Below are 12,272 nucleotides of genomic sequence, written 5' to 3'. Positions count from 1 at the left end.
GAGTATATTCTGTCTTGATGTGGCAGATGGCAGAACCCATATAGTGCAGGCAGGTTTGGGGGTTCCAGGGTACCCCTCACCCTGCCCAATAACAAAACGATTCAACTTCCTAATCTATAGGATAAACTCATCTTTACCTTCTATGTTTCTATGAATTTAAGTGTTTTCTGGTTGCTACAGCTGCAACCTTCCAGTTAAGTAACCAACTCCTTTGTGCCGCTGCCTTTAAATCTGTCAAATAAGTTTGATTTAGCCTGATCCTAAATTCTGCTGGCACTCAATGGCAAAACTTTTTTGGTGTGTGTTTTTTAAAGATTTTATTTATTTATACAGGCACTGGGTATAGTCAGAGGTGCGGGAGGGTGGGGGAATTCACCAGGGCGGGGAGGGGGTCTGTGCACCATGTGAGCCTAGCCCGGCGGCCGGGGAGGCCGGGGATCGAGCCGGCGTTGCTGAGGCTGACCTGCTTCACAGCCCGGCGCTCAGCTGCTGTGCCACCAGGGAGGCCCCCAATGGCAAAGCGCTTCAGGCGGGGCACTTCTGCCAGGATCCTGGCCCGGTGGCCGGGGATCGAACCGGCGCTGACTGAGGCTGGAGGGCAGCTCCACAGCCCAACGCTCTGCCGCTGCGCCACTGGGGGCCCCCCCATGGCAAAGCACTTCTACCTGACTTTGTGCATACTACCTCACCTCTACACTGATTTCCCTTGCTCTCGCAATTTGAAATTTTTCTGGTTTACTACTTTCTCAGACTCTAGTGATCAAGGATATGATTTAAAGAGGTCTTGTTTTGGGGTTTGTTTTGCTTATAAGTTAATCTTTACAAAATCTAAAATGAGATAACAAAAGTAATAAGCTTAAACATTTGCTTGTCATTAGAGAGGAAGAGAAAGCACTGAAAAATATTTATTTTCCTTAAAACCAGATGCTGGAACCATTGGTGTCAAACATTGAACTTGATGAATAACAATAGCCACATCTCCAAAAGTCTTTAGATACATAAGCTAAAGAGAATCACTCCTAAAATCATGCGTAGGCCAGAACAGGCAAGGTGTGATATATACAAAGACACATATACCACTTTCAAGTATAAAATTTTCAAAAAGCACTGAGGATACTTTACAAAGAACAGCTGCTTATATAAACAATTATTTAAAACAAAAATACTCAGGAAAAAAGGTGACTAGCATATTACTTCTCATAGATAAGGCAATAAATGGCCTAACATCAAAATCCTTTACAAAAGGAGACAGCTTAGTAAATTCTAGTTTACAGTTTGGTTCTTTTGGCATGTTACTTTTTTTTCTTCTTTTTCTTTTCATCTACTTCCATTTTAAGCTTAATTTCTTCAGTTGTAAGAGCTCCCAGTTTCTTATTCCTTGCTTTCTTAACCTTTTCTTTGATGGCAGCCACATCAATTTTAGTTTCACAAGAAGCTAGACAAATTAGAAACATAATACATGTAATTCTGTAGACTATACCACATAAAACAGAGACTAATCTATATAGGATAGTAATTTCAAAGTACTGTATGACTGAAAGGTCATGTTATAAAATAACTGCCTAAAGGAAAGTTAGGAAAGTTAGCAATCTTCAAGCTACGGTAAAACAAAATCATAATGTACAGCACTAGGAAGGACAACCTGCTTCTGCTGGCTTGCTATAAGCTCTGCAGTTTTGAATCAGTTTCTAAGAACCTATTCATGACATTAAGCACAGAGTTTTTGTACTTGAAAAATATTAAAGTACACATGAAAATGGCATGGTTTAGCTGTCTGAACCAATTACTGGATTTAAGTACATTAAAAATACATTTTTTCCTTTAAATCATACACTAGATTTTTTACTTTTTACTTTAGATTTTTTACTCTGGAGTTCTAAAGTATAGAAGAGTGTATTTGTTAATATGCCAATTTTCGATCTTGCACATAAAAATAATTTTAAATTACATTTCCTGAATAATACCACATGTAGCCCTTCTAGCTTTAATAATTTTAACTAATCATGAAGCTTTATGTGAGTCTCCTTAATCTAATACCACGTAAAAACTTAAAAGATTTCCTAATACCAGTTCAATGAATAAGCAGTAGTATTTTATTTAATAAGGTTTTGGCAATAAAGATAAGAGTACTTGGTGGGCTCTGTTAAGAGGACCTCCATCTAGTCAATGCCAACAGAGTGAACAAAACAGAGAAAGGAAAAAATGCAGTTTCCCTACTATTTTAAAAACACTCAGAATATAAAAAAAAAACTGTAAGACAAAACATCCAACTACCCAGTATCTTGAGAAGCAGAGATTTAAAGTCTCTAAACAGCTAACATTTTTAGTGGTTATAAAACTGAAGTTAAACTAGCTAATGACTCTTTCAAAGCACATAGCTTATAGAATCTACAAACAGGAAATAATATTTAATTATTTTTAACTTTTACGTAACAGCATATAGTATTTTTAAAGTTGTTAAACACTGAGTGTTTTTTCTGAGTGTATTTTTAATAGTCCCTAAATAAGACCTTCCTGTGATTTTGTTGGTGTACTTTAACCTACGGTGATAAGACTTTTAGGCGAGGACTATCAATCTAGGATACTCTTAAATAGGCATTAGATGCTACTAAATTAAAACTACCTCTGTTAAATCTTGTCCTTGGATTAGTGATTAATGAAATGCTAAGCCAACTGACAATGACTCTTTCTTTACTTATATTCAAAGCAATTCAGACTCTTTGTAGTATGCGTTTACTTCTCACATAGACTTTCGCATCATGCCAAGAATTGAAAAATAAACATTACCTTCCTTCGGTTTCACAACTGGTTTTTCTTTAGGTGGAATAAAAGCTTTGTTTCTTTCCTCCTGTCTTTTACTGAGAGCTTCAGCTTGTTTTGCCTGTATTATTAATTTTAAAAATACATTTGTAAACACAATTTATAGGTAAGAATTGCGCTTTGTTATTAATGTGAGCTAAAAATGTTACCTTTATTGCTTCCATTTTCTGTCGTTTCTTTTGACTTGCCTTCAAGAAGTATTCACCACTAGCCAATTCCTTATCAATCTATTGAAATGAGTATTTACAATGACATTAGAAACAATGTACATGAGAAGTCACTTCCTAAGAAAGTCACAATGTCCTTGGGCAAATTAGACAGTGGGAGCAAAAATCTAACATTAGCTTATAAAGGAGCAACATTAAAAGAAAGAAAAGTACCCTAAGCTGAGGGGACTACACACATAGAAGCATGGAGGCAGAAAGTAGGTGATGTAACAGATTGCTTTAGGTAGACGCGGAAGGCAATGATAGAGAAAGCGTACTAGAAAACTACAAAGATAGTTTAGGCAAAGCTTGAAGGAATTCAAATCTCAGCTGAAGGAGGTAGGATGACCTATAAATGACTGAAGGTTTCTGAGAAGATTAGTGCAAGGAAAGCAGCGTTGTATATAAGACAGTATGAAGAGAGAAAAAAGCCTGGAGTAAAAGGAGTGGCATACAAATTGAAAACCAAGATTTGTCAGCAGTTGGTGAGTAAATACTAAGAACAGAAAACTATTCAGCTCATTTATTCCATATATATATTATCTGATCTATCAAACTTATACAACATATTTAAGGAATGTTCTAACATCTTAACAGTTACTAAACTCTTTAGTTACTAACATTATCCTTAATAAGTCTTTGAGATAGGTATTATTCACCATATCATTATTTCTGTATGGCAAAACTAAGCCATGGATGGCTTAAATAAATTACCTGCAGTCACACAGTAAATAAATGGCAGAGTAAGTCAATGGAAACATGCCTGTTTCAAGAAGCTTACAGGCTTGGGAGAAAATACAATCATAACTACTAACAGGACAGGGCTCTAGGAAGTGGAGCAGGTGTTTGGAAGCATGATTCAGTAACTAATTACTTTCCTGTAAGCATCAGTTTCTTTCTGGCTTCACTTATTTTCCTTTCCAGAACAGAACTCATGTTCCAACACTTCCACTGTTGTTTTTTTTTTTTAAACCACGATTACCACCATTTCTTTTTTCTCTTTGACCTTTTTCAAACCTTTCCTGAACTCCAAATACAAGGCTGTGTAGAAAACAAGACAGTGCACAGAAAGGGATGTTTATGTGCTGAGCACAGATAACTAGTTGAGAGTGAAGACAAATACAGTCAACAGGGAGAATGATCTAAGATTCCTCAGGAGATAAGTAAAAACAGAATTTGATGTTCAATATTTCAGTAAAATAAAATACAATGTCATCTGTTAGGAGTGGGAGAGTGTTAAGAGAAATGAAGAAGACAGACCACCAGACAATATTAAACTATCTGAGGCTGGAAACATGAATATATAGTAGATATAATCCAAAAATATGACTTTCTCCAGAAAGATGATAAATTTTAACACTAATCCAAATTTTAGAGTTTTATTGGGCAGGTGAGGCAGAGATAGGCAAACGAGAAAATTTAAGACAGTTGAGAAAATGAGAGGCATTTATAACTTAGAAAAAAGGGTATCAGAAATTTCAAGCTGCAAAACTAGAACCATCAACAGCACAGGGTTACACGTAACATGTTAAAGCTAAGTATAGAGCATTGTGGGTTAAATCGCTTATATCTTTCTCCATAGAATATTTAGATGCAACAGGGACACCAAGTGTCTCTGATACAGTTTACACTCACAATGTGGCGCCCCCCTATACCCCCACCCCATGCACTTGGCTCAAAATGAGTCCATTTACACTTAGCATTGCCTTTTTATAGCTCTACACACCTAAATACACACACAGAATGTTCCCCCAAAATACTATTAATAAAATTTCTGACAAATAGATAAATTATTTCTTTACCCTGAGGTAAAGAAATTCAATATTATATACTCACCTGACTTTCCGGCTGTGGTGGTGGGAAAGGTGTATACTCTTTCTTAACAGTCTTTTTCTTTGCTTCCTTCCGTTTATTCACATTTTTGTGTTTGAACTGTGGCAAAAATCTTTCCCAACTTTGTGATCTTAATTCAGAATCTTTTGCCAACTCTCGTTTAATCATTAAGGTCTTTAGTCATGGCAATACATGAACAGAGTAAAAATATTAATTTCAAAAGTCTTATTTGTCAAGCTAAGACAATGTATATACTGATCCTATAAACACCTAGAAGAAGTTCTTAATTTCTTCTGTAGGATTAAAACAATATGTGATCTCAAAGATGTACAACAAGCATCAAAAGCCCACTAGGAATTAAGAAATGAACTGTTAAACTGAAATGAAAGAGACAAACTCAGCCTTTTAGCCTTATTTCATTAAAACCTTTAAAATTCAACTTAATAGAAGAGAGAGTTCTCAATTATCAAAGTTCCCTGCAACCACAAAGCTTTTAGTAGCACCTGAAATATCACAGGGAAAGAAAAAGTAAATTCTCATGATCAGACAAAACCAATATTCTCACATTACTTCCACACAGCTGAATTTTATAGATATCAAAACAACAAATGATGCAAACCAGACATCAGATGACTACCTTTAATGTCTGAATATAACACAAAATCCTTTTTTTGCTCCAATCTGACTTAAAAACTTAACTTTGTGAAATTTAAATGGACTGCTCAACAAATACCCATCTTAAAATAGCTCATGAAACCATGGCTTATCTCCAAGTATAATCATGAACTTTGTGTACAAGATATATAACACATACCTCTTAAAATGCCTAAAATTTGAGAGTCAAGTTCTGAAAGTTTTAAGTAAAAGGCAGATTCTAAGAAATCACAACTTTAAACATAATACATAGGCTCATAAATTAAGAAAACTGGTCTGACATCATCTAAACAAGTTCTACAAAGCCGGTTTTCTTTGTGTTAGAACTCCATAACATGCTATTGTACCCCCTTGAGTGGTTTTCAAGCTGTACTCCACAAAGAGCCAAATTTTGAGAAAGCAACTACAGGACTAGGGTAGAGTTGGGGGGGCAGGAGGGGGGCTAAGCTCTACTTCTAATTTACCCTAAATAGTTCAGCTTTATCTGTTTTGTATATTAATATCTCATAAAAGACTTAATTTCAAGAAATATTTCTATATTTAAAAGTGGACAGCTACTGTTATAGTAAAATATAACACTTACTTTAATGTTATAAATTGGATGAATATTCTTCATCGTATCTAGGACTACTTTTCGAACCTGAAATTTGCAGAGAAAAATTACTCATAAAGATTTTAAGGAACTAGCAGAAAAGGATCTACATATTAAAAATATCCTATGAATAAGGTAATGGTGACCAAATTGAAGACAGTTCCTTTGACCATTCTGAATGGCTTATAGATCTTCCTTCCTTGGATACAATAGTTTTCCAACTTTACTACTAAAATGTGGCACACAGAACGAATACAACACTCTGGAATTGTATGACTCTGGCCTAAGAGGGTTAGATTTACAACCAGAAAATGTAGGATCAAACGATGGGACTGCCACTTCATATGGAAAAGTCAATTTTCCTATTATAGTTTTTTCATTTGTAATATGCAAATAAAACTATTTCAAAGAGTCTACTGTAAGAATTGAAGTCTTTAACCTATGAAATATTCAATATATTTAAGCTATTACTGCCCCATGAGAAAAGGGCAGGTAACTTATGAGAAGGAGGTCCAGCAGAATTACATTACAGGCCCCAGCCAGAATGTGACTACACCATCATCAAAAGTTAAAGAAACTGCACCTGCTCCATAGATTTTTCTCATTGCATTCAATTTGACAAGTTAAAGGAAATGTTCATGAAAACATGAAACTAAAATTCAAATAAAGGAAAATATATCTTACAGGAAATTTTTTAGTGTCTGACATCTACCAACTATTTTGTTATTGCAAATAACAAGATCTCTGGTCAATTCTCCAATCATTTGAGCATATGTCACTATATCATGTTTCTCATATGATCTCATAAAATATTAAATATCCATTAAAAATTTGTGGTGGAAGAGGTGATGATGCACAGACCTCCTATTTCAGATATGGATGGAGTCACCAAAGTTTGCCTACTCTGTAGCCAAAATAATATAGCCCTCAAATTATATTAAGTACAAAGTACTTACCAATGGGAAATCAATCAAAGCACATTCTAAAAAAAATTATAAAACAAGACATCGAATGAACTATTAAAACCAAATTATTTAATCTGTCCTCTGCTGAAAATTAAGTGAAGATAGTAAATAGTTCTCACCTCTTTTAAGCCACTGAAAGGTCCAATGGCTGACACTGTATTTCCCTGAACCATGATGTAACAGTTTGTTAAGAGTTCCAATGCCTATTATCAAAAAAGAAAATTAAGCTGAAATTCAGTATACTGAAAACTAATAGAAAAAGATAATCAAGTGTTCCACTGATTAAAGTACCTTCAGTGTAGACCCTTTAGGACCAATAAGCCGTTGTCTTCTTTTAACAAATCTTTCCTTATTCCTCACTAATGAACCTATTTTAATGATGTCACATGCTACATCATCCTGAAGAATTCGTATTGCCTTTGGGAAGATAAAGAAATATTGTCAATATTCTTTACAAATAGGTTTCTTTTCCATGCCCAGGCTGATGATACAAAAAGAAAAACTCTCTGGAGAAGATATACGCACTGGGGTTGGGGAGGATGTGATGCTAATGCAACAAAGCAAAGTCTCTGTAACTAGATCTAAATTTACCTGTTCAAATGAAACACTCCTTGCTAATAGTTTTATCAGATCTCTGGCCCTAATGATGATATATGGATCAAAAGTCTTCTTTGTGGTACAAACAGTCATGCTGCCCTCAATCAAGTCCAGTGTTGCACTGACATGCTGCAAAAAGAAACAGCAAGCAAAGAGTTGACTAACAATGATTTCAATTAATTATTCAACTAATTATAGGACCTATCTTAATCAAACCATTAATTTCTGTGCCAATAAGCTACCCCTCAAATTCTATCAGTTCCCACCTTAACAAAGCTGGGTAGTTAATCTAAATAATGATTACTTAATTACTTACATACTTCAAAGAAACTCAGACAAATATAAACTAATATTTGGCTCTAAAATACTTTGCATTTACTGGAATAAAAATAGCTCTAGTTTTAAATGTACATATCAATACAAATGAGATCATATTTCAAGAATGAAGGCAAAAATGCAAAGTTACATAGTTCCCTATTGTAGACCCAGCTCTAAACAACAATCTGCTCTGAGAATGAACTTTCCCTTTCAAAGTTTTTGCCAGCTGGTTTGTATCAGTTAAAAACAAGGTAAATACAAATTATCAAAGGATCAGGAAGAAGCAATAATTAGCAAAATTATGCATTAACTCTCTAAGAAAAACCAGATTTCAATAAAGCATATACAAATGCTATTTTCTGACTTGTGAACATAATCTGAAAAATGTTTCAGTGTAATGACTGATGTACAATTCAACAAAAGGATGGGGCTCTATGAGTTTATCCCCCACCCCTCCCCCAAAAAACAAGTTCAATTCCAGATGTAGACTGTAAAACATTGCAGTTTGCTGACCACCCTCATACCCAATGACCACAAAGGACTCCAGAGTACTCCCACAGTTGAGAAATACATTTTTTCTCACACACACACACACACGAACCAAAAGCTTCATGACACTTACCCTTATCACATGTGATTCAGTGATTATGTTTAAGGCTTGTTATATCTACTAAATTGACTTCGCAATTCACTAAAGAGTTTGAAATACAAAAACAAATCACTGCCCTATGCGCATGGCAGCAGCAACAAACAGGGAAAGCACACTCATTTCACTTAAAATGAAAAGCTATGTAATTAGTTTGGACCATGTCTCAGTTCAAATTCTACAGGTATGTGGCAAGTATCATAGCATAGAACAGACGTTCTGAAATTCGAAGTTCAGAAGAGAGTCTCAGGTAGTGTATGCAACCCCCTAAAAACTTAAAGACATGTGAATTTTCAAAGTACTAAATTACTCACAAAATAAAAAAAGAAATGAATGCAATAATTAACTTTCTTAGGCTGTTTAAGATAACAAAGGAACCAAGTTAACCAGCTAAGCTAGTACCTTTTAATAAAAATCCATCAGCACACATTCACTTACTTAAAGTATAAGCAAGAGCAAAAAAAATTGCATACATGTTCATTCAAGGCTTTCTGTACCAGTGGCCAGCACTCTTTCAAATAAGCCTCTCTATATTTTGGGAACAAAGTGGCAAAACTGCTCTCTTCCAAAAGTCCTCTGGGATTGTCCTCTTTGGAAAAAGCTGGTTCCTTCCAACCATCAGGAACAGTAAGGAGTTCTGATTCATCTACAGAGGGGGAAAAATTTACATACCAGATTTTAACTTTCTTCTGGACACTTTCTGAACATGTTATTCATCCACAAATTTCCCATTACTCTCCTTACATTTCCTTTTCCCCTGCAATTTTTAAATTATTCAATAGTCAAAGAATATACCTCTGTCATTATTAACACATTGTATTAAAACTGCATAAATTTCAGCCTCCTCCGTAAGACATTCCTTAGGGAAGGGCTCTCCTCCTTCAACTGGTACTAAGTGGCAGATGCCTGGCAGCCAGTGGGTACTCAAGGAACTTCTATTGCACTATGTTGTATAGAGTTGAAGATTCAAATATCATTTGTTTACATGACTTTTTAAAATATAAGTAACTTTTTAAAAATATAAGTAAAATATAATAACTGTATGTGTGTATAAATGTGTGCATGTACCTAAAACATTGAAAAGCTGATTCTGGTACTTTCAGTTAATACTGGTACTTTCAGTTAATAATCACTGGTATTGAGCTTTTAAGTTTTCCAGAGTTCTCAAGTGCCTTATTTCTGTAACCCCCTCATGCCTAAAGAGAACACACAGTTCATTCAATTTAGGTCTCTTTTCATTAAAACAAAATGCCTCCTAAGGGTCATAATTATCTCATCAATCGTTTATTTAAAACCCTAGTCCTGAATTTTAAGAACCTCTTAGTTCCCATTGCTATACTTTATTTCAGCATTGCTTAAAGATATGATCCACAGACTGCAGCATCAACATAAATTGGGAGATTGTTAGATATGCAATTTTTGGCCTCCATGTAAGACCTACTGAATCAGAATCCTGTCATGAAGCCCAAGAATCTGTGTTTTAAGATTATCATCAGGAGATTTTTATGCATATTAATTTAAAAAGCAAGTGTTTATAGTTCATGTTATTGACTCGAGTATGTAAACTTGCTTTCTAGTTCTTATACTCACATCCACTTTGCTATTTCTGCCTCAAATCACAGAGAACTAGCTAGTCTTCGTATACCATTTACTTTCTAATATCTTAAAAAATAAAATTAAAAAACCCTCAAAGTCTACAATAGTGTTTACTTAAAATATAACACCGTCCATGTCTCTACTCAATTTAAACATCTCAATGACTGTAAATTTTAAACAATAAAAAACACCTGGCTAATAAAAAGTTTCACTATAGAAGAAGTACTAACAGCCCATAAACAGTTGAAATGTGCATGCATCAGGGAAGTTTTAGTTAAAATCAACAAATACCATTTCATACTTACTGAAATGACACAAATACAAAAAACAAAAATAAATATAAAACCCTTTTAAATAAAAATTCAAAAAATATAACGCAAGACCCTCATCCACTACTAATGGGAATGCAAACAAACAGAGCTTCTTGGGGAAAGATCTAGAAATATTTGCACATACCTTAAACCTCAAGAATTCCAATTCTATGCACATAACCTAGAGAAACCCTTGAACATGTTAACCAGGAGATGTGTTCAAAGATGTTTATAGCAGCATTGTTTTAAACAGCAATGGGAACTGTTCACCAATAGCCGAATGAAAATGTAAATTAGAATATATTCACACAAGAGAACATCATATAGCAGTGAAAAAAAATAAACAACAGCTAAAAGTATTGCCCAAATAATAAAAACAAAATTAAGTCTAAGGAGCATGACAGAGGATACCAACAGCCCTCTCTCAATCATATAAAATTTAAAAATAGAGAAAACTAGAACATTTTTGTGCATAGACAGTAACAGTTATGAAAAAAAATGGATCAACAGGATTCATAAAAGTAACTTCAGGTCCCAGAAAACAATATGATCTGGGAGATGCTGACAGGGAAGTTTGGGGAGAAGGTGCTGCCTTATTCTACTTCAACACCTGAGTGCGCTTTTGTCGACTGTTGGTTATATTCTACAACCCCTAAATATACAGTACTGTTACGCACATTACATACTAAAAAACAACAAAACACCTACAACACCTCTCCAATGCCTATAAAACGAAGAGGTTAAGGTTTTTAACACTTCCAGTATAAGACAGGGTGAGCAGGCCCGAGGTCATCTCTCTAGCAGCGCTTCCTGTCTTTCACACTGAAGGAAATGGATAACACTAGACTACAAAGCAAGACAGCAATTTAAGTAGGGCAATCTAAAGAGGAGTAACTTTGTAGTCTAATATGTTAGCAATCGGACAAACAAGAAAAAAGGTTCCGAAGTGTCATTAACTGACAACGAGCGCTAAGGACCCGTTCGATAGTTCCTTCTCCATATCACTGTCTCACTTTTAATTATCAGCGTTCATTCGCTGATAGAACCACCTTCCTCCTATTCCTTATTTTGTTAATGTTTTCCAGCACCCCCGTGCGTGCACGGCCCTGCAGCGCCGCCCGCCATTTCTGAATTCTCATCTCTTTTACAGAATATCGATTCCGCAACACCTGCCCCTTGGGTGGGCCTCTAGCAAAAGTGATGAGTTAGGAACCTGTGGACGGCACCACGCTGGCCCAGCGCCGCCAGTCGTCAGCAAATGCAGGTACTCAGCTTCGCGAAACAGACATAAGGCGGCGTTACACGTTCCCAGGCCGCGAGAAACAAACCCCAACTCAACATCCACAAAAACCCCAGGCTGCGATTTTCATGCAAACTCACCTCTGTTCTCTAGCTTCGGCTTCTGGTTACGAAATTCGCTTTTCCCAGACGCTCTGCCCACCCCGTTGAGCGAGGAGAACGCCATCTTCAAGCCACTTCCGGTGGCACCGGAAGTGAACCTTTTCTTAAATCCTCCCTCGAAAACCCCGGTAATCAAAATGAGTTCCGCTGAACTCAGGTAAAGATCTGCGCAGTCTCAGTTCGCGTCGAACTGAGCTACCGTATTTGCAGAAATTAGCCGGCTTATTTGCTGAAAGAGAAAAATCGGTGTGCTAGGTTTTTTTTTGTTTTTTTTTTTTTAACCATTTTTCCTTTTTTGCACAATGTATGTATTTTCATCTTGGTTATATTCCC

The 12,272-nt window shown here is 35.7% G+C and overlaps 1 protein-coding gene across 1 annotated transcript; it reads right to left on the bottom strand.

The window, feature by feature from the left end:
- Nucleotides 1-1,206: 1,206 nt before the first annotated feature.
- KRR1 (KRR1 small subunit processome component homolog) lies at nucleotides 1,207-12,003 on the bottom strand (the record flags this gene model as incomplete). Its single annotated transcript, XM_084254648.1, has 10 exons — nucleotides 1,207-1,435; nucleotides 2,788-2,881; nucleotides 2,970-3,047; nucleotides 4,863-5,033; nucleotides 6,097-6,153; nucleotides 7,190-7,273; nucleotides 7,362-7,487; nucleotides 7,662-7,796; nucleotides 9,105-9,277; nucleotides 11,919-12,003. The coding sequence occupies 10 exons, from the start codon at nucleotides 12,001-12,003 to the stop codon at nucleotides 1,293-1,295; spliced, it is 1,146 nt and encodes a 381-aa protein (XP_084110774.1). The 3' UTR covers nucleotides 1,207-1,292.
- Between the last annotated feature and the right edge of the window lie 269 nt (nucleotides 12,004-12,272).

This window comes from Talpa europaea, assembly GCF_964194135.1.
Source record: "Talpa europaea genome assembly, chromosome: 15".
Lineage (NCBI taxonomy): Eukaryota > Metazoa > Chordata > Mammalia > Eulipotyphla > Talpidae > Talpa > Talpa europaea.
This window is presented reverse-complemented; position numbering and strand designations above follow the sequence as displayed.